The sequence below is a fragment of the Bombus impatiens genome, unplaced genomic scaffold, assembly GCF_000188095.3.
Source record: "Bombus impatiens unplaced genomic scaffold, BIMP_2.2 scf_0581, whole genome shotgun sequence".
Taxonomy (NCBI): Eukaryota; Metazoa; Arthropoda; class Insecta; order Hymenoptera; family Apidae; genus Bombus; species Bombus impatiens.
Window position 1 is genome coordinate 283,051 of NT_177000.1, and position 23,285 is coordinate 306,335.

At 44.9% G+C, this 23,285-nt stretch overlaps 1 protein-coding gene across 13 annotated transcripts in view; it reads right to left on the bottom strand.

Annotated features, from left to right (window-relative positions):
- Positions 1–23,285, bottom strand: part of LOC100742314 — a 189,628-nt gene that overhangs the window by 125,521 nt on the left and 40,822 nt on the right. For 11 of the 13 annotated variants that reach the window (XR_004462186.1, XM_033322226.1, XM_033322220.1 and 8 more), the window contains one exon: positions 1,904–2,089. Coding sequence is in view for 8 of the 13 variants with exons in the window: in XM_033322220.1 (XP_033178111.1) it covers positions 1,904–2,089 (186 nt within the window). In the remaining 5 variants the exon portion in view is untranslated. Of the gene's footprint in view, positions 1–1,903; positions 2,090–8,905; positions 9,145–23,285 lie in introns of those variants that run through there. The other 2 variants (XM_033322229.1, XM_033322221.1) reach the window with 2 other exon arrangements.

Sequence of the window (23,285 nt, forward strand, 5' to 3'; positions counted from 1 at the left end):
CGACTAATCGTCGCCTTGAGCCCAAGCTCGTTGTCACAAGTTTTAAACAAATACAATTGGGTAGTGTGACGGCAAAGCGTTTAATTACAACCGTAGATTTTAATTACAATGTTTCTATGAATTGGGAAGACATCGGTGTCCTCTTATCTCCGACATATATATCGTTTGGAAGCCCGCCCCCGACAGTCGCTCGACCTCGTCGCTCGTAATTACGCGGTCCAGTTTCGATTAAAACCGTTAACGAATCCGACGGACGAATTAGAGGAAGCTCGTCATAAATTCCCGTTATCGAGCAGGAAAAGCGGGAAAAGACGCTGAGGCGGGGAAAAGGAGAGCGATGAAAACGAGACGAGAAGAGCAACAAAGAGGCGACAAGGAGGAGCAGAGAGTCGGAAGCAGGAAGATAAATAGAAGAAGGCCGATTGATTATTTAAATGGGTTGCAGCGGCGCGAAGAAAAAGAGTTGCACGGTGCGGCGATGGGAACGAGAAAAGAAGGAAAAAGAGCGGCAGTCGATAAAGGGAAACGTTTTATCGTCAAGATCGGTGGTGGTGGAAGCAAGCGCGAGAGATAGAGCCGACGCACACAGCTGGAATTTGTACACGTATCGAACAGTGTTTCCGTAATCCTGGCGAACCTGCCGAAACGTGACCCACGGGTGGGATTTTTGCGCGGGACGGTTACGCTCGTTGAGGATGGCAGCGGCCGGATCGAAAGCGGAATGCAAAACGCGAGTTCAGCCTCGTTCGAATACGTTGTCGACGAATCGAGGTTAGCCGGGTGCGAGCGCGCGATCGAAACCGGGTCCGTGCAAATTAAAACGTTTTCCCAAACCGATGAAACGATTCCGCGTCTCGTAATTCTCTCCTTTTTCTTTCTTCTCTCGCAAAATACGAAACTCCGTCGTATTTCGAGAGGGCCGACCGTTACGTCCACGCTGTGCATTTCGCATATTTAATTTCGAGAATTTCGAAAATATATCGTCCACGTTACACAGGACTGGGCTAATATCGAGCGAACCGGTTAAATTTGCCGAACGCTCTGCTAGGAACGATAAAAGTGGCAGTAGCATTCGCCTAACCAAGCAAACAGGACGAAAACGATCTTTTACGACCGCTAGACTTCCTCCGACGAGATCTTTAATCGCCGGTCTGCTTTTATCCCACTCGAGATCGAAAGCCACTCGTTACCTTTGCACGTTCGCCTCTTGGCTCGCCTTTTCTTATCAAATTAATACGGTTGAAGTTCGTAATACGAACAGGCTGCCGCGTTTCGTCGATACGGAAACAAATATTCGACGGAGACGTCAAATATTACCTTGCCTTGCCTTGCAAAGATACGCGGGATACTTTTACTTAAACTCGTCTCCTAAACGCATCTATTCTCTCTGCTGTTTCTAGTTAGAAGGCGCGAGCGCACAGCCGATTCATCGACGATGATCCGCGTTTAGCCAGGGTCCGTGTTTTCCCTGTTTCACACGCGGTTGAAACCGGTCGCGATTCATCGTTGCTTCGGTAGGCCGTAGCCATTCGCCACCCTTCGCGTAACAATTACCCGACGATCGGGTCCGGAGCGTCCCGCGGTACGTATAGCGTGTATCGGGTGTCGAAAACCAGTCTCACCCTGAAATTCAATGCTCTTGCATCCCTCGGTACAGCCTTGGTACAGCCTCGATACACGACCATACGTAGACGTATAGGTACGCGCGATGGGAAAAACAGAAGCAAGACGGAAGAGCCGAGCGGATTAATAGACCGGCGTGGTCGTGACGTTTTAAAGGATGGCACCGGTCACGGAGAATTGAAACAGACCGCAACGGTCGTACGACACGTTCCAGAGTAACGAGTACATATGTATGGCAATTAAGGCCGGTGTACAGGATGGGTCGGCTGCGGCGACTTACCTCGAATGCAGGGCACAGCCACGCTGCACTGTGGGCAAACTGGAGGTGGGCGGCGGAGGCGGAGTGCAATATGCCGGTGGCAACGGTGGATCATGTCTGTGGAGATGGTTATGCCGGTGGCTGTGAGAGTAGCTCAGGGAACCTCGCAGAGTGCCGGGCAGATGGCGATGCGGCGTTGTCTGATCGCTAAAATGCAAATAAAGAACCACGATGTGCTAAATGACGTAAAATGGTCGTAAAACAAAGCATCGTAAAGACGTTCTAACGCCAGAGATACGAGAGTCTCGTACAGTAATACGCTACGATAACGCCGGAATGATCGTAACAGCGGTATAGCCCGAGTTTACGAATAATCGTACAAACCGATACGAATGCGATGCTAGGTAAAACGATTCGTTCGTGTCGAAATACGTACAATTTTGTCGTTTTCGGTCGTATCGCTGACGTATCGCCGGCAGCCTCGCGTCGTCGTACCGATAACGGATCGTTCTACCTTGTTCGTTGGCGGAAACTTTACCTACTATCGGGAATGTCGCTTTTTACAGAGATATCGCGTTCGACCACCTGCAGGTAAGGTAGACGACTGTAAAGAAGGGACGCGTTCGGGTTGGTAAGATAGAAAGAGAAAGCGGGATACGTACGTATTTTTCTACCCGACTATCAAATTTACCCGATACTCGGGGAGAGATCGAAAGCGTCGCGCGTGTACCTTCGAAAATAATTCGTAAAATCTTTGCGAGTAACGAGATCTGATCGAAGATATTTCAATTACGATACGTTCAGCCGCGACGAATCCGAACGTATTATCGAGGAACCCGGTTTACCAATCTCATCGAAGATAACGCACGCTTCGATTAAGAAATCCGGCGGTTGATAGCGTCTTGTTTAAATTGAACGAAAGTTCGAATTTATCGTCGGTGCGTTCGAACACGGCGTTTCCCGTTTCAAAGATTAGTCGGTCACCGATTGTCTCGGACGATACGTTTTGAAATACGGTATTGCGTATTCCCGATCCTTCGAGTCGCTTTTCAACGTTCAATTTCAAAACATTACACGTATATATCGCGTCTTTTCCTCCTGTAAGATTCAAAGTCAAATATATGGCGCGTCTAGGTGCAACGTTATCGATTTTTTTGTCAATTTCTAAAAAAATATATCGTACTTCACACCTGGTAAAGAGTTACCTAGAAAAAAAAGTCTGGTTACATCCGGTTGCGCCACAGTACCCCACCTGCGATCCCCTCGACGAGCGACGAGCGACGCGCGGCGACGCGTTAATTCCCACGAAACAACACAAATACTCCTACAACCAGCGCGTTACCGCCTTGTCGGCGTTACGAAAATTCCATAAAATCGCATAAAATTGCAAAATACTGCTCCTTCCACAGCAGGGCTTTGTCACGAAGATGATAAACGAACGTTTCGTCGTGAAACGTCGAACAACTTTGACTAAAGACGCATCCTGTAATATTCGATATCGCGCTATGTCGATCAGAGTGACGTAACCAAATTCAAACGCATACGTCGCATTATCGACCTCGATCTCGATTTCACGATTATCGCTGTGTTATGCTTACGATAGTTTGCAGTGATTAAAACTGCCTGCTACGAACGCGAACAACCGTGTTGCTAGAACGTTCGTGTCGTAACAAAAACCCGTGCCAAGAAACCGTACCGTTCCGAAGAATCGCTTGCTACTCCTGTTTTCGAACGTTGTCAACGTTACAGGATTAAACGTACGGCAACGATAAAAGAAGGAATCGGACGCGGCACGTAGCGCGGAGGATCGTACCGGTTCGATCGGAGCGAGCGAACGATTTTATCTACCGTCTCCGTGGAAAGCAGTGTGAGAGCGGAAACGTGGAAAGGGCTCGGCGAGGCCTCCTTCGCAACGGCTCGGCTCTTATCTAAACGCCAAACACGCCGAGCGACGCGATATCGTGTTGACGGTAGATAAAAAAGTACATAGAAGGCCGACAGAAGGGCCGTTAAAGAGAAGCTGCATCTGTTCAGGCGAGCCGCTGAGTGGCGGCAGATAGTAGCGCGTCTTCGGTCATGCGTGTTTTTTTAAAACAAACTGAAAAACCAACGGAATAAATCGGCGATTTGCTCGAGTCGATTCCTACGTCGGTGACGTAATTCGCATAAACAGGAAAATGGGAAAAGTGGCAACCTGTATATTCGAAAGGATGCAATTACTAAAGTCGACCTCGAATGCACGCCTACTTATGTCGGATGCAACGTCGCAGAAACTGGATCCCTGGCAAATAAATTACGCAAGCTTAACCTGCGGATCCTCGAAGGAGGAGCAACTCAAAGGGCCTGTATTTCAATTAGAGGCAAAATGCACGTATAAAGTTTAGCCGAGCGAAACATCGCTGCGCGACCTAACGTTTCTCACATTTTTTCGTTCGCGGAAACGTAATTAAGAGATTCCTTCCTAATTGAAACGTACGACGCGGAATTTTAAGTCGCAACATTGTGTTCTCGACGACAAATTTCTCAATTCGATTCACGAAGAAAGCAAAAATTTGCTCCCTACGATTCAGCTTCGACGCTAATTTTCGAACATAATTTTAGTACAATTTCACGGAGCCATCGATCAAAGCGTCAACGTTTCGACGAAATTTCGATGAAACTGGTAAACTGGAAGTCGTTGCTACCTGTAAGTAAACCTACTCTTCTACTCTTTGACACGAGCTTCGAAACGCTCTACTCCGGTACTATCAGCGGGGTGGTAAAGTAGCGTCGGCGACGCGCAAAACCAACCGAATCGAAACGGTTCTGATTCGTACGAGATCTCTATCTATCGTATACTTTATCGTATTTTATCTGCGATTCGATCGCAATTCTCTCTCTCAAAGTCAACCGCGAAAGAGAGTACGTAAGCATCGTAGGTTACCGACGAAACATCGGCGTGGTACGCGAGATCGTATTTAACAGGGAAAAAGAGGACGCGAAAAACCAAGAAGGACAACGGATGCGCAGCGCTTGACCGAGTAACAAAGCTCGGGAAATAGCCATTTTCCACGTACGACGGGTCGAATTAACTACCGCGGATTTTACCGATAACCGTTTTACCGAGGCCCGTAGCAACGCTAATTACGCGAACGAGGGGTAAACTCGCAGGATGCTGGTGCGCGCGCCGCGAGAGATGCGCGCCGAAAGCCAACCTTCCGGTCGCACGATCTCGCCTAACGAGGACCCAAGACTAATCCGTAATCCGACTTTGTTCGGAAAATATCGTTACGGTGTCGTGTCGCGATGAAATTCATATAGACGATAAATTCGATTTTCATCGCCTCCGATACAAATCGATGCAAATCGTTCGATAACGAGAAACGTAAAGATACAGAGAACTTATAGGAATGTACGTGCTAAGAAAAAATAATTGCCTGGAAAAGTTTTTTCTAAAACCAGGACTAAAGTCCGTGTTTTTCGATAGAAATCACGCCGACCGTGGACTATAGTTGTATTTGAAAACCGAAGTAAAACGCGTTGTAAATTGTGTCGAAGAGACGGCGAGTGCACACCTGCGTACCACGTGTTTTCTGTCTCTCGAATAAAGAGTCACGCCACGTTGCGACACGGCAAAGCAAATTTCAATGGTAACTTGCGCGAATAAAAACTAAAAATATATCGTACGAGAAAATAGGGAAAATTTGGAAAAAAACGATATCGAACCTCTTTCCTTCTTTTCTTTTTTTTTTTTTTTCTTTTTTTTCGCTTTCCGTACCGTACCATCTCTCGACGAACGTAGAAAAACAAAGAAAACGAGCATAGGATAAAAACAATGGGAAGACAAAGAGTGGAACGATGTTAAGTCGGGATTTAACGAGCATTGGCAAGCCAGCTCGACGGATTAAAAATCGCAATTCCCCGTTGCGAACCATTTGTCACGTTTCTTCGATATATGCAACGCGTATTATTTCTACGCAGCCCCGTCTCCATTCAATTTTTCAGACTACATAAGCACAGAGTTGCATAACGTATGGACCTACGCAGACTGTAGACGTTCGCAGAAACGCTAAACGATAGGCAAGTAAATTTAGCTTGTTGTTAAGATCGACGGAAGACCGTTTTTCTCTTTGTCGCGGTAATTGGCCGTCACGTCGTCAATCGTTTCCCAGCAACGGCCGTAATAAAAAAAAATGCGACTACGCTTTGCGAGTTTGCTGACATCGGTCGATCGTAACGAGCAAGCTTCAGGAAGATTCGACGATTTCGAGAAATTAAGATGGAAACTCGCGCGTTATAAACCTCGACGCAGCGTTACACCCTCTTACTCTAATTTTGGCGTTATTATTTTAAGATCCGAACGTTCGCGACAAAACGACGGCGTTTCAGGAGGTGCCCCTCGCGAAGAGCTCGTGGCAGTTGCTAAAAGTTCAACGAAACGCCGTAGCCAAGTTTAGACAAGAAACGTTCTATACTTGACCTTAACGGCGTCGGTCCAATGCCAGAAACTTTGCGGTGGTCTTAACGTTCCTCTTCTGTCCCAAGCTCGGGCAACAACGTCCGACCACGACCCCGCCGCGGAACATCGCTCAACGACAAATCGGCAGAACTTTAGAAAAATGAATTCGCAGGATGATCGGAATCCGCAAAGGGATACGAAACTCGTCGCACGTTGCATCCTATGGGATTCCGGATTTACCGCGACGTTACGACCGCGTTTCATCGCCAGACGTGCCGTTGAAGGGGAACGAATTCGAAGAAAAGGTATCTTCCAGCATTTTTGAGGAAAAAGCAAAAAGAAACATTCTTGCAGCGCAGGAATTTGATTTAAACGCACCGCTCTGCGGTAGCACGATACGTACGAGTAGTCCCGATTTCCACGAAACGCTAATATTTCGAGGAGCGCGTTATCCCAGCCGAAAGGCGAGGGCGGAGAGAGCCTGGCAGCTAGCATTAAAGCAATATTCTCTCGGTTAAAATAACGACGTTTCATCGGGGGACGCGACGTGTTCGCAGAAGCTAATCCAGCATCGATGTCGTTCGGTAATCCGTCGACGATCGTATTCGAGCATCGCGATTTCCCTGCGTCCGCCATAATCCTCAAGACCCGATCGGAATACCTGGAACCACGGCTGGAACGCGGTCTATCGCAGCGGAAACGGCTGCGCCAACGGCAATTTCACCTCGGAAACTTTACAATGCTCGGAACTCGGCCCGTTCGCCTGCAACGATATTTTTCGAAAACCCCCGCCGCCGAATCGCTCGAACGCGTTCCAAGTCAAACAAACGCGAAACGCACACGCTCTCTGTCACGCGTTGCACCGGATCGCGTCCGCGCCATGTACCTGGATAAAGCTCGCCCGAAGGAATCCCATATTCCCGCATAGTTCGACCAAATTCGAGAAGCATTCCTATTCCGCTGCGTGTTTCCTACTTTCGATGATCGATTTCCAACTCGGATACGACCAAAACGAGAGTTTCGTCGAGATCCGGTTCTCTCGGTCGATGCTAGATACGACTAATTGATCGCCGAATGAACCGCGTGTTGTTAGCGCGTTAACCGCCGCTGACGTAATATCGTTTTTTATCGCGTATTCGCTCACGATCGAAAAACTGTCCCCTTTTCTTACTTTGCGCTTCTAATTTGGAAATATTTCGGACAAACGCGCGTTCGATTGTCCGTCTTCGATATAATTTGAGGATCGTTCTTTCGTAAATTTCCTTTCGTTATCGCCAACATGTACTTCTTGGTAGTGACGCTTTCGCGTTGCTCCGAGCATCGAGCCACGTACGTTTCGAGAAATGGATTTTCGCGATACTTCGTAAACCGATCGACCTGAAACTTTACGTACGTGTGTCCCTTCACGGGTCGTATATATACGAGAATTTTAGCCGTGGCCTGCGATAAAAATGTTTGCAACTTGTTTATTTATATCCTGTCGTTCGTAAATGTTTATGTCTCCTAAGAGGCGATAGATAAAGCAACTTTTTGTTCTTTTAATCGGCTATGCTCGAGTTATAGAAAGGTGACGACAGAGAACAAACAGAGAAGAAGAAAGCCGTTCTGCGAATCAAACGGATCGTAGAGTAACGTTTAGATAAATCCGAGAAAACGATAAATACCGAGTATCGAAGCGACGCGAAGGAGAAAAATGTTGGAATAAAGTGCCGATACGTGTCTATCGGAGGACTAACCTCTTCATTTTCGCAATAAGCGTCAACTCGTATCAGAAACTAGACTCGAGAACGTAATCTAGTTTCCGAAACAACGCGCAGGAAAACTTTTCCTTCGAAATATAACACGGCACGATCGAAACGAGTTTCAAACGAGAACTTTAAATTCGACGTTGGGCGCGATAACGCACCTAAAGTCGAGGAAAAAAATCGGATATCGAAGTTACAACTGCCGAACACTTTCATTCGACGAAACCAGAGAAAAACTGTTTTTGTAATTGCCATCGTAATTTCTAATTATTGCGAGCATTCGTTCGCAAGTTAATCGTAAGCTGCAAGAAGAAACAAATCGATTATACGTACGCAGACGTATTATCGGATGAGATCAAAAGTAAATAGCACGATCGAAGGCATTATCTTTCGACATCGTTTTCTCTATCGCGAACGATACTCGGACTTTATCGAGCACAGTCGCTCGAAACTTTTGTAAATCGAATCGTAGGCTGCGCGATACGAAACGGAAATAAGCGCGAATGCACGGTCCGTGTTTTTCTGGCTATGCGGAAACGGAGCGCGATAAGGACAAGACATTTTATAACTCGTGCACGCGGTAATGCGCCGTTAAGCAAATCCAGAGATAATTAGCACCTGGCGAAAACCGATTCGCTCGCGTTTCGTTCTCGATATAATCGCGTGCTCCAGAATCGAGTAATCCGAATACCAGGAAAATCGAGAGTTGCTGGTTTCCATGACGAAATCGTCGAACGGTTGGATATTCTCGTTACGTCGTATCACGCTGTTGCCGCGGAGTGGCGCGCTCGGAGCCCGTTAAACGCGATTGCGAATCCACAGAAATGCGCTCGAGCGTACCTGTCTGCGTTGTTGTTCTTAAAGCTGACCATCCCGCTCGTCGAGGCAGCCTCCCTCATAACCACGTACCTTTTTCACTGTGTTTACGCACTGGCACACCGCGCAACGACCACCGGACGCGGCCACGACGAGCACAACGATCCACGCGTACAAAGAAACATCGCGTCACGTGCAACGACCGAGCGTACAACGAGGAAAAACGTGCTGCGTAGACCGCGTTTCCGGACCGACTGAAGAGGAGCCACGCTTCGCGGCCGATCAACCCCCACCAGGTCGCTCCGTTCAAGCCCCCCTCCACCGGTTTCTAATTACAGCGTTCCGGCAACGGCAGGCCAGCTGACGTTCTTTTGTTGTCATTCTTCGTTCGTCTCCTATGACAACCTATCATCGCGATCCGATATTACCGAAACACAGGTTGTCCACGGTCACGTTTGCTTACTCGCATCTCGACCACCCTCTATGCCAACCGAGAACATTTTCCCCTTGCCGAACCAACGTTCGACAACAAGCGACGACTTTTTCGAGCAACGGCAACAACAGCGGAACGTCGCACCATGTTGGTTCGACGGAGGCATGGCTAAGGTTTCCAAGCTGAAAGAAGATGCAGTTTCCAGCTACTGATTGATGATCCGTTAAATATCCCGGTTAATAAACGGGGTCGATAATCGGCGATATTGTTCGTAAAAAAAAAAAAGTCGACATCGTTGGTAAAGAATTGACCGATAATCTTAGGATCGTTAAAATTATCTAAAGCGTTTATCGATAACGTAGAACAGGATCGAGCGCAAGAAAACAGCTTGAAATTTTGACTTAACGAACGAAGGTGAAGAACAAACCATCGGGATTTTTGCTTTCAACAGCTTCGATCTATCGAGCGTCGCGTCCTATCGTTCGGCGTCGTTTTAACATCGCTGCAATACGCGTTAGGTGTCTGCTTCGCGATGCAAGTAACATCGAGCGAGCGAAAACGAAAAGTCGATGAAACTTCGTATCGTAGGTTGTTAGCGATCCATCTGGTATTTTTCGTTTCGAGATATTCGGTTTGGCCTTTGCGTTCGACCAGACTAAAATTCGTTGATCGCCTATTCGTGTTTTCTACGTAAAGCACGCAGCTAACCGAGACTATTCGAAAGAGAACGCCAGATTCGAACAACTCGTTTTCCTTGGTCACACGAAAGACTAAACTTCCAGACACACCGTGTATACAGCAGAAACGATGTGTGCGCATAGGCCGTAACCCGTAACGCGGCTCGACTTTTCGAAAGTAACGTTAATTTTCGTTCGAACTGTTCTCGCAGCACCGAAGAAGCCAGCGATGCTGAGATCCTGGCACCTGCCGGTTGTTGCGAGTCCGCCACGCTCAACCCCTGACCTCTGATCGTCTGCGATAAATTTTGCAAGGACCGCCGATCGTCGAATCAACGTCAGGACTACCAAATTATTATCTAGCGAAAATTAACGTTTCTTTCCTTCGGAATTTCATCGAAATCGTCCCCTGAGAGCTATAACGGGATTGCGACTCGAGCGTTTCTAATTCCGTGGAATTTTGCTGCTTTCGCAAGATAAACGGAATATCGTGTTGACACTAGCGACGAAAATTATAATTCAGCCGAAGAATATCTTGTCTAATTTAAAGAATTACGTGCTGGAGAGTTCGCGCGAGGAATTATTATCGGTAAACTACGACTCGTGGAAAGATTTACACTCGACGGATGATGAAAATTTAACGGGAAGAACGTTGACGGCGCTAGATATTCGCGACTACGTATCGTGCGAAAAGGGAAGCTGTCGTTGAGAATTATTTCCGAGAAACGTATGACGTCGTGACGTATTTGGACAGCTCGTTCGATCGTTAATTCGTAACTGATCTTCCAAATTTGCCTTCGTCTGTAAAAAATCCGAAGATATCGTCTTTGAGGGACGGTCGATTACACGCACCCCTTTCGTTTATCCGTCGTAAATGTACGCTATGCCATCTTACGCGTATCATAAAGCGTCGTGAATGGCTCCTTGTCGGGAGATCATAGTAAGAGCCACTTGGACGTTCGATCGCATCTTCTATTTCATAAGAGATACCGCTCCGCTTTGCAGAGAACGGATTTTTCAACGACTCTGATGCGTAAATTTGCCCGTCGTTTCTTCGAAAAACCGAAGGCAGCATCGTGCGACAACGGAAAAGAAGCTGAAGAGCAGTCTCGAAGGATGATTCATAGTTTTAACGACGCGACGTCTACCTGCGTCTGGGGCGCTAATAATAGATTTTCAGTGGCCCAAGGATAGGAGTCCGTGGACAGCAATTCTATATGCAGCCGAACGTGGCTCGTTTTACGAATAAAAGGCTGCGCACCGATGTCGAGCACCGTCGTTATGGCGAAACGATCTCAATTCCCAGCCAAGACTCTAGCCAAACTTCGATATCTCTGTCCTCGAGGATGGAAGATTTCGCTCGATAAAAGGGAAATTTCGTTCCTTTGCCGAATCTCGGGCGAATTACGAAAATTACGATCTTCGCGACTCGTTTCGATCCTTTAAAACGTTATTCGTACAGATTTCTTTGTAAATTATATATTTTTCTCTTCCCTTGCTCTCTTATCCTCGGCAGCGGAAGAAAGAACGTAGACATTGCCTCAAAGAAGATACCACTTTCGAGAAATACCATGGGTCGTCATCGATGACCTATTCAGGATGGAATGCGCTACATAATTTGTTTTTCATGCATGTACGTACATCGTGTATGCACGGTTCTACGTTTTGCAAAAGCCGGACGTAAATTTTGCGAGATAAATCGTGGAACGCGTAGCGTCTGGTCCAATTTTACAGCCAGGTCGGACGGATATAGTATTTTAACGGAAATTTACATTATAATTTCGAAGCTACCGAGTTGCCCGACAACTTTCGTCGTTAAACACCGTTACGCCGTGCCGCTTTCAATGACAAAATTCTCTTCTAACTCGATTACGAACGAGCAAACGGAATCGAAAATAATTCGTAACGTAATATAAGACTCGCCTCGAACAACTTTGGCAAATCGTTACGTTTACGATCGACCCGTTAACTTCCTTAACCGACTCCACTAACTCAAAAACGAATAAACCGTACATACATTGTACAGAAAATCAATCACGTCGTATGCGCGTAGGTACCCTGAATCGCGATCGATTCCACCCGAACCTCGATCTGGAATCGAAACTCGAGCCGAGCGGTTAAACGATCTTCCTCGATATCGAGAATTCGTTTGGGGACGTTCGTGTGGAAAAGCGGCGAAAGATGCGAAACAGACGACGTTAATTTCGACGAGAAATTCGTTAGTGGAGACTGTCGTTGTAGGCGGCGGAACAAAGGTCCCGACACAGCGTGACATATCGAACTTTCCCGTCACGTCGATTCCTCGCGCAGGCATTTCTTTTCGTCCGGTAGCCGGCAACTTCACGGACGAGAAAAGATCGGTCGGTGTTCTTTCCCTGAAAAAATTCCAGGAGAAGCTGACGCGTCGTTTCCGAATTCGCTGAATAGCGTTTACTATTTTCCAGTCGGCAGCTCCGACCTATCTTTTACGACATTTTTTCGAAATATTTCGCGAAATATATCTTAATCGAACAACATCGGAATAAAACGTTAACGTTATGCGTTCAAACTGAACGTTTTAACTTTCTTTCCATTATTTAAGGAGAGAAAGAAGAAAACGAGGACGCAAAGAATCCATCGCTTTAACCGTGGAATAATCCATATCTCCGTGCATCTGGAATACTGGGTAATTAAAGGGTAATTCCCATATTTCTCCTCGTGCATAGTACGCATGCCCTACTTTATGGCAACTAATTCTCCGTAGTTTTTCTCATTAGCTGTTACTACTTCGCATCGCACGACCGCGATTAAATCGTACGAAAAATCCGTATCGTAAATCCTGCTTATCGATTCGTCTTCGCTTATCGATCGGGGTAAAACAATACAACGGAATAATAAAATAACGGAAGCCGATAGTCCCAAGGCAAAGCGTAACTACGTAATTGCTTTCCTTGTAAAATAGAAATTCATCGACCAAAGTCACTTCGACTCTTTGATGGATGTTGATTCGCTTAACCTAAATGGGATTCACGAGGATAAACCTCTTATGCGCGTTGCAAGTACGTATGCGCACGTTTGGTTCTCATAGAAACCGGTTGTATTTGCCATTACTAATACAAATTTCTCCTCTGTAACGTAGTTAACCTACGCAAACTGTAATACTGTGTGAAGTAAAATGTGGCAAGTTGTTTGGATTATAGCGTAGTTCATTCGGTTAGTACCAATTCGAATCCTCTCTATCTAGTAATTTTAAATGGTACTGCACATTACATAGGAAATACCTACTTCACCTAATATATGTAAACAAAAGTCGGTAAAATTTGAATCTCTGCTAATCGCTGCTAATCGGCTTTCGATTCTGGTCTTTTCTTCGTTAGGATCTGATATACAACGGTACGATACGCGACAAAATTCACGCTGTTCGTCCCCTTGACCGAGCAACGATCGTCGTTTTCTAAATTCTAGAGTCTTCCAATACATCACCGAATACAAAAGTAAGCGATATTTATCGTTGGCTAACCAAGTGGCTGGAAAAATAAAAGAAGAATGTATCGGCCGATAAAAGGACGTATAAAGGGCAGAGAGACTCGGCAGTAAAAATACTGCTAAATACTAGGCGCACGACGAACGCGTTTAACGAGGTCCCTCGCGCTGAATACACCTGACGACGCGCATTCGAGGCCACAGGTGAACACCTCGGGTAAAAGGGTCCTTTTCTTTCGATGGCATTGTTGCGCCGTGCCGGCACAATCGGTCGCAATCCATATTCACCGAGGGCAAGTGAATGGGCGCAGGTATGCAAGCGCCCGTTATTTTATTTCAGAGAAAAGTGCCTGTCAGGTTGGTCAAAGCGCCGGGGAACAAAGTTCTTTTACGCGCCGAGAACCAGCGGCGGTGGTTGCTTCGGGCAGAAGTAGAACGCAACTTTGGATTGAGCTTTCCTTGTAAAATTACGAATGCGACCGTGCGCGCGCAACGATACGTACATCCGGCACTACGTAACTAAACTATATTGCGCAACATATCGTGTACAATTGGTGTAACTTCGGAACGAATAGAATCGAATGTTTTTCACAGCGATACGCGTTACACCGGTTTGACCGGTTAAAGCACGAGTGGCGCGAATTTTATTGGAAAATAAGGATTCGACCTGACAAGAATAAAATATCATCGAAACTACTATCTCGTCTTCGTGAAATATCTGCAACTCGAAAATATATTAGAACCGTGATCTTCTTCTGATCCGAGTTCGTTCGTTCGCGCACACAGGTGTAACTGCGTTTAAAAACACAGATATTGTACATCGATGGTAGGAACTTTGTTATTTTGAAACTAATATACAGTGTTAATCAACTGTATCCGTTTCTATCGGCTAGATCGAAACATCTAAATAAGTTGAGTCAAGGGAGTTAAGTATCTAAGTTGGTCGCGTTTGTTCGATTATTTATTACGATTTTCGTCGAATTCCTTAATAGCGTCGGAAAGAGCGAATTAATCCGATTATTTGTCTCTTCGTACGATCCTTCTTACGATTCAGGTATCTGTATCAACGATAGGAGAATTCCGCGTCTTCTGCGAAAGAAGCGCGTTATTTCACCTTGACTTGTTACGTGCAATTGCCAAGATCTTAAGAAAGTAGGGACTTTGGAACGTATAAATATTACGCATACGCGTAATAAAAGGCGACTTGTGGCCACGAGCTGGCGCACGTGCTTCTCGTTGCTTTCGGTCCGATAAACTTCACCAGGATTTCATAGTTGCGGGCAAAGTTGTCACGTCGTTAAATGGAAAAATACCGGAGAACGCGTAAGAACGGTGGTACGGTGTACGTCTTTAAATCTACTCGTTCGAAATCTAGCAGGGACGCTTGGCGATACGAACCCTCGAGTAAAGATAAGCGATTCTTCCGAAGCGGTTCGATGATCTTCCCATAGAACAAAATATCAAATTCGATTCGTGAGTAAACGGACGAGAAAGTTTCTAGAAGCGGTTTTTGTGCTGGTAGCTGTGCACCTATAGTGAACGTAGGTAGAAGGATTTCTCGAAGAATACAGCGTTATTCAGGTATTGTATTGGCACGAAACTCTCAACTCGCACACTCCGTTTTCGATGATTTCGACGTCTTCAAGCTGAGTTATAAATTTCATTTACGGTCGCATATTCCATTAACCGTTTGAACTAGTTTCTATTAGTACCATCTTCTATCAGTATCTGTACCATCGATCCCTCGCACGATACGCATATAGAAATTGTTTCTATCCAACTACGTTTTACCAATTAAGCAAACAGAAAGCGTGAGAAGGTATCACAATGACTAATCGTTTGCAATCTCGATCAAGATTTAATCTTGATTTCACACGAAACTGCTTAAATGTAATTTGTCCAGTTTTCGCGAAACATTTGCGCTACATCGAAAAATCCGTTTGTTCGCGCACAAATAATAACGACGATAATACTAACGTTGTTAAAGAAGGTGATAAGAACGCGGTATAACGAACGATTTGAAATCAATACGATCTACCGCTAACGATAAGCGCTCCGCTCGACAGCTATTTCGCGACTGATCGTTAACCGTTAACCGTACGTTGTCCACACCGTGCCATGCCGAACTATAGAAGTCCGCGAAATTCGATCGTAACAAAAGTTGCTACATTATTTTTTCGCCTGTCGGACAAATTCCTTTCCCCTTTGCGATTTCTTTCTCTCGCAAGCTTTTCCGCTCGATCGACGTTTCAAACATTTACCAAACGCGGAAACGCTCGAATCTTTTTATCGAACTTTGCAAATGAAATACCTGACCGAAATAATCTGATTGGAAGTTCTCGATAACTCGGAAAGTCACCGTCTTTTCGCTCTTCGAGCTAGACAACGAAGAGAAGACCGTGGAACCGTCCACTTAAATAGCACAGGCATCTGGCCTGTATTCTTCTGGAACTTTTGCTGGAAACTTCGGACTGGTTTCTCTCTTCGAGTCTCGGATGTCTCCGTAAACAATAGCTCTGGAAGCTCTCTTTGTACGTATTTGCCGAGCGTCCTCCGACGCTGCATGGCCATTCTCACGCTGTTTCGGACATCACGTGGCGCGAAAACTTTCCGTCTTACCGTTTGTCAACGTTTCTCATGGAGATCCAAAGCGCATAGTACGGGAGCACATGCGCGCCACGTGGACCGCTCGTTCCGGGTTTCCGTTCTCTAGAAAACTGGAATTCGAACTCGCTCGCAGAACTTTTGTCACGTCCAGAAACTTTTCATCGGTGTAGAGCATCGAGTGTACGAAACGCGAGTGTATGCTTGGAAAAAAGGGTTCGACCGTCTCGGGGTCTTGTAGCGAGTAAGTAACCGTTAAGGGGTATAAATGGCGGCTGTTTGCAGCTGCATCTTCCACGAATTTCCTCTTTTGCGCTTCCAATTTATTTTTCAGTCGTATTCTTTGATACAGAGATGCCCTTTTGTTCCATTGTTCTTGACTTATTTGCAAACGTGCGGTATTTTGGCAACGAATTTCGTTCCCCTTCTATAGAATTTAACGTTGTATTTGAAGATCGACTCGCAAATTTCTTTTTTCTTTTTTTTTTATTTAATTCTTTTCATTCACAATTTGTCCAATTTAGACATTTGGTAGAATTTTAACTCGCGAACGAATGAGAAAGACTTGTACGTAATAGTCACATCGAACAAATAACATTATCCAACTACTCTGATGCTTATAAATGATTTTGTTCGCGGCTACGCGGCCTTCACCTATCGCAATTTTAACTTTACGTTAAATAAGTGAATTCGCTTTTTTCCCGTGTAAGGGATCGAACGTGAATCACCTTTAACATTTTCCCTATGACCGTGTACCTTCCACAAAAAACAAACTACCACTGGTAAAATAATACGTTCATACGTAATACGTAATATAAATAATGACAAAAAAACAAGGACGGTTATTTTACTTGACGTATTTTCGCTTTCCAGGGTATTAATACAACGATAGGACAAAAAAATTGATCTTTTATTAGATGCCACGCGGAAAATAGTCGTTATAATAATAAGCGACACCCATTTCATTGCAGAATAGCTTATATATCGAACATTCGATATTATACGTTAATAATAAAAGTAACGACATACGTATACACGTCGAGGAGAAATTAGTCTTCGCTTTGTGGGATTACCGTCGACAAAGTGATACTTTTCATCGGTTTTAAGGTTTTAAGAACCGTTTACGAGACAACGATTAGAAGTAAATTTAGCGCGGCCGTTACCAACAAACGACACGACGCACCGGCAGGGACGAAAGTGACTGTTGCAACGGACTCGAAAATTTCTGCGGTGCTACGCAATCTGGTGGCAGAGAAAAATTCAGCGAAAATCGCAAATAGAATTTTTCTACCGTAACGAAAATCTTTGCGCGTTGTCTTAATGCTTTAATTAACACAGAATACGAAACCGCCAACGACTTTCGGAATATCAAAGGTATCCGAATATCGAGAATTTAATTAAAAATTAACCGCGATGAAAGATAAAAGCTAAGCAAACGAGTACAAATTGCTAGTACAACGAAATAATAAATTTGGACGGATTTCGAGTTTCGACAAGTATATAGATACTGGACTGAGAAAAACTCGGGTAGGAAAGCTTGGAAACCGAACCCGACCCGTTAATACCTGGAAATTCGTCGACGTAACGAGGGCCATTGAGTTCCTCGATCGCCAACCAACTTCTTTCTTCCAACGAGATATACGTGTGTACATAACAAATACGTACTGTGAGCCGTGGCTCTTTGAGCGACAGGGTTTGACATTTACCGGCTGAACGGTTCTTTGTTCATTATGCTGAAAACGCTACGCCGATTATTTCAGCGTCTTCTCGCGCAAAATGTCACGTCCTTTTCTTTCCACTAGGTTTCTGTCGATCAAGCTGCACGCTAACCGATTCAGACGTAATCGGAATGTAATTCAATCGTAACGTGGCATAAGCATCTTTTCACGGTAAAAGTCCAAACATACTCAGTCAGATAAACCTGGGCTTGACCCTGGACAGGAGACTAACTTGGAAAAAACATCTCAGTTAAAACGAAGCAACTAAAGGACAAACTAAAAAAATTCTATTGGCTCAAGGACCGACGCTTCAAACTAAACATACAGAATAAAATTACCCTCTACAAGACCGTAATAAAACCTGTCTGGACCTACGGAATCCAACTATGGGGAACAGCAAGTAACTCCAACATTGAAATACTTCAACGCTTCCAATCGAAAACGCTAAGATCCTTAATAGATGCATCCTGGTATGTTACCAACGAAACAATACATCGCGACCTCAAGATACCTACAGTCAAAGAGCAAATAGCAAAATATAGCGACAGATATAGCAAAAGAGTCAACAAACACCGAAACCCCCTAATCACAGGACTATTCGATACGTCGGACCAGATCCGCAGGCTGAAAAGACACTATCCGCTAGACCTAAACGATAGATTCAATTAGTTATTTAAATTAAGTAATATTTACTTATTTATAATACTTACAAATTATACTTATCTATAATAAGTATCAACTTATTATAAATAATTAGCCATGTCACTGCGCCACGCCAGAAAAATTACTGAAAATTCTCAATGCGAGAATTGATTGTAAATTTTACTGAAAATTCTCAACGCGAGAATTGTTGTAAACTTTAACAAACATAAAAAAAAGGTCCAAACAGTTGGAACAACAGGGGATCGTTAGAGGCAGGTAGTCGAAGATTTTGAAAAACGTAGGGACATTTTGCGAGCCACTGTTCGAAGACGTAGACGTGAAAAACGCGATGGGACGTCGAAAGGTTTGTACAATTGCCGTTGCAAGATAACTCTGGCTGGATCTTCGATATCCTTTCGGAACTCTCAACGTTCGACCGGTTTGAAACTTTCAAAGGTGATTCGTTTTATTTCCAGCCGTCCTGAAACTCGAACCAACCGAGGAAAAAATACACGTATTAAAAACACGGTGGCGAAAAACGAAAATCTTTGTGTTAAAAAGCCAACGGTGCGTTTCTTTATCGCGTTTGTTCTCCCGATGTCGAGGAAAAACCGGAGAGCCGTAAAGCGTGAAAATGCGGGACCGGGTGGTGCAGCTCATGCAAGATGCACGAAGGGAAATTTAGAGAGTAAGGACGGTCGGAAAGCTCGGCGCTGCCCGCGCACCTGTTTTCAGCCGTCTCTCGTTAATAAAGTCGAGCCAGTCCTCTTTCCCCTTGTTTTAAGCCTCTTAGCTACCTGTAGGATAGCGGGCTTAACGATTCCACCGAGTCGAATTTCCTGCGGGTGCGACGATATACTTTTACCCCGTGCAGCTAACCGGAGGGAGGTAAATGCGGCAACCGGGGGCTGCGAAATCCTTCAAGCCGAGGTTAGTCGACATTTTTCAGCCGTCTTGCATCGGTCCAACGACCGAAGGGGTTGCCGTTCGATGTTTGCTTCCGCGTATGCGGTGCCAAGTATAACCGACGAGCGTAAACTGTACGATCGCAACGTCTTGCCCAGTTACGTTTTATCATGGTACGTCGTAGATTAAATATTTTTTACGCGAAACGTCCAAGGCAAGGTTAATTACTCGGAGCGTGTAATTCATCCTCGAGAATTATTCAGACACGATCTCCTGACTTCGTTTCGTTTCGTTTCGTTTCGGTCGAAGTTTTCAAACTCGTGATTAATAGCGACGAAACGGATCCGTTACGCGAAAAAGAGACCGATCGTGGCAAAAGAAGCAAAAGAGGCAAAAGACGCAATCGTGGCGCAACTATAAAGGTAGTACAGTTACACAGAACTCAATCCCGAGGAAAGTCGCGGCGCACCCCCGGCCACTCGTGAAATCTCATTTTTCGTTTGTCGAGCTTGCCAGAGGGAGGAAATTGCGGTAAGAGAAATTTCCCGGCGAACTTTTTTCTGACCAACAACCTGCGGATTCCTGCGCTCCTGTTTCTGAGTCTAGAAAGTCTTCTACTTGCTTCTACTTCCGTCTATACACAGATACCTACTTATTCGCTAAAGCCTCTACGAGAATCAACGAAGATGTTCGCCGGACTGTAGGTTTAACAATTAACCACTTATTTACCAACTTGTATCGTACGGATTTTTATCGCGTTTAAGAGCTTATTGACTTTCCTGATTTCACCGAATAAATCGCAAGTTATTCCGTTGACAGGATTAACGAGAATTAAGTTGCCACTGGAGTTAAATTCGAGGGAATGTTCTTTTCGATAGTAGATGGATGTCTATGAAAACGACAGACCGTCGAATTCGCATCCAAAGTAGCAGGAAACAAAATAGAAAAACGCATCGTTGCGGAACACGTCTCACCGCTTTGGGTTTGATTTTATGGCGCATCGTAGCAAAAACGACTCGTAATGAAATCGTATTTCATAGTTGCAAATATCTTTTATGGCGCATCGTACCATTCGCAAGATTTATCGGAGATCGTGAAGAAAAAAGCGTAAAGCGATAAACGCGAATCTATAAACTCATTTGATAGTAGTTTGAAAAAATCGCGCGGCCACAACTTTGTAGAAATTTATGGGCAGCAACTTTTCCCGATTATATCACAAAACTTTTTCAAATTGAAATAACGATACGGAATACGGAAGAATCGGCTCGACCACGATACCGATAGAAGCTACAAATTTTGTACCTTCGAAAAGCTCTCAAGTTATCGTTAATAGATTTTCACCGTATCGTGATCTTAAGACGCGAAACGGTCGCAGACTATAAAAATTTGCTATTAACGAAAATGTTCCAATTATCGTCGGTATTTCTTTCCACACGGTATCCGCTCCAAGTTTTCAAATTTAACGACAAGTCGAACAAATTTTTGCAAATCTCAAACCTTTTCGAAACCTTTTCTCCACCAATTTAAAGACCGCTGAAACTTAAGACGTGGTACCGTTGTGTGCTCAAATTAATCGAAGAGCGACATTTTTCAAAGTTCCAGCGGAAGTTCAAGAAACTTAGTTAGCTGCAAAGCAGGAGAAACGCAATGGTGTTCCCCTAAAAAAAAAAGAAGAAGAAAGAGGAAAGGAAAGAAGTCACAAAAGGGAGAGGAAGTGGCGTCTTTACGCGGTATCGATCCTCGCGAGGATCCTCGAAAAGTTTCGAAACGGGGACTGCCATTCGGAATTTCACCGAACGAGATCCGCACGCCTAACTTTTCCCTCGCGAGCGCGTCACCAATGAAAAAGGCAAGATTTATTTCTTAGACTCGTGCCCGGAATACCAGGTGAAAAATTGAGCCAGATAAGACGCGCGGCCAAACTTATACCGAATATCGCTTAGTGCCCGAAACGATCCGTGCTCGTGTTCTATGCGCGATAAAGTATTCGTAAATGCCGTACACCTCTTTGTTGCGCAGATTTATCCGGAATAGGAAACATTCGAGACTATTTAAGAACTCGTTGGAAGAAAAATTTTAATACGGTAGCGCCTGCTCGTTGGAAATTACTATTGCAAAAATAGTTGGAAAGTTTTCAAGAAAGAATATAATACCTACTGCGAGAGTGGTCAAAGAAAATTCCTAAATCACCGGAGTTGCCCAAGCTACTTCGGGAATGCTATCCCGATGATCAAACGGTAATCACGATCGTTAAAAGCTAAAAACATAACAAACGATCGTCGTTTGTACGTTGAAAAATAAATCGGTTGAGAGGAATTCTTAAGAGGGAAGTCTAAAGATATTTAAATAGAACTCGATTTCGATTAGACGTCGATAAAACTCGACGATCTTCGCTTTTAGAAAGGAGATAAACGAAACTGGAAAACAGACTGACAAGGTTCGGGCGCGAGACCTTTCTCTCGTTTGGCGTTTTTCCGTTTCGATAGACACGTTGCACGCCGATCTAACCTCGCGTTTCGATAATTCCCAACAGGAAAGACATCGCCCCGAATTCAGATTCTCGAGGAAATAGCGACGAATCATTTTCACGTGGTTTGGGAACCCTCCTTAAATTTGCTCGCACGACGAACGTTTCGTCGATCGAACAAGTCCGATTTTCTCGAGAACAACGATCTCCAAACGACGAGGAACGAATAGTCGAAAGTTTGGCGACGCGTTCCTTCGCGATCGAAGCGGCAGCAACTCCTTGTTGAGAATCTTACATCGCCGGAGAACGTCGTCATTGTGGCGGAAAGTTCTCAGAGATATTGGTTTCTTGGAAGGATTTATTCGTTGGTCGAAATGAAAGCGACAAATTTTCCAGCCAGTTCGATGCTCGATTCTCGCTTTTGTCATTTTTTCTCGCTGAAACTGACGACCTCTTGTGGGAGAAAGCCCACGACCAGCTGGCCTTGACGTTTCGTTAATTGAATCGTGAAATAATGCGTTACGCTCGTGCCGTCTCGACCAGTGGAAACAATCGTCCGGCCCGTGAAACAGCGACAGTGCTCTTCCACGTGATCTTTAGGTTCCAGTTTTTATCGGACCTCCCCTTTCTGATCAGATCGTCCACGTACAACGTCGAAGTTTTTTAAAGCCGGAGCAAATACCGGCAAGGTCGACGCTGAACGTTACGTCTCTTCTTTCTTCTTGCGAATGCGTCGCAAGTGTTTTGGGAAAAATTCGAGAAAAATTTGGGACAAACGTTGGCTCGCTAGTTGTATGAGATATTCGTGATAATACGAAATTAATAGCTTTGTGCTTTCTTCGTTTCTTTCTTCGTGCATCGTTAATAAAGGAACCGAAAGACAGATTGAAACGATCAGAGGGCAGAATGCCTGGAACTTTCAAATTCTTAGGAGTACGTTATCTCGAAGAATCTTCGAAGAAATTAGAGTCTCGGAAGAAAGACTTGCTTCGATATAATCGCAATTAGTCTTGCTAATGGTTTTCCGGAACATTTAAAAGGTGTACAACGAAACGGTCGTCGAGCGGTCAAGTCAGTTCGAAACAGGCGGTCGGAGGGAACGAGTTCATTAACGCGTCGAAGATCCAGGAATTCCCGTAAAATCGGGAACCGTTTCGGGACTTTATCTTCGAGAATATACTTATCCTGAACGGCGTGTCCGTAACGAGCAAAGGCGAGAGGCGATTCGCCAGCGTCGATCGATCGTGCTGCTCGTAAATCGCAAACAGCGTTCTGCGATAAATAGCTCGCGGTAATTCCAAACGAGGAAAGAACGACATCTGTGGAAGCCGAGTGAAAGCGAAAAACTGAGTTTAACGTCCGCAAATTGAGCATCGCCGTTGCGTCAATGCGAAATATCGGTGCCAAAAGCGATTCACACAAGTATTACAGCATGGACAATGAAAAATCTAATTTATCGTTCGAGACGAATCAAGAGCCGTGGCGCAGAAACACG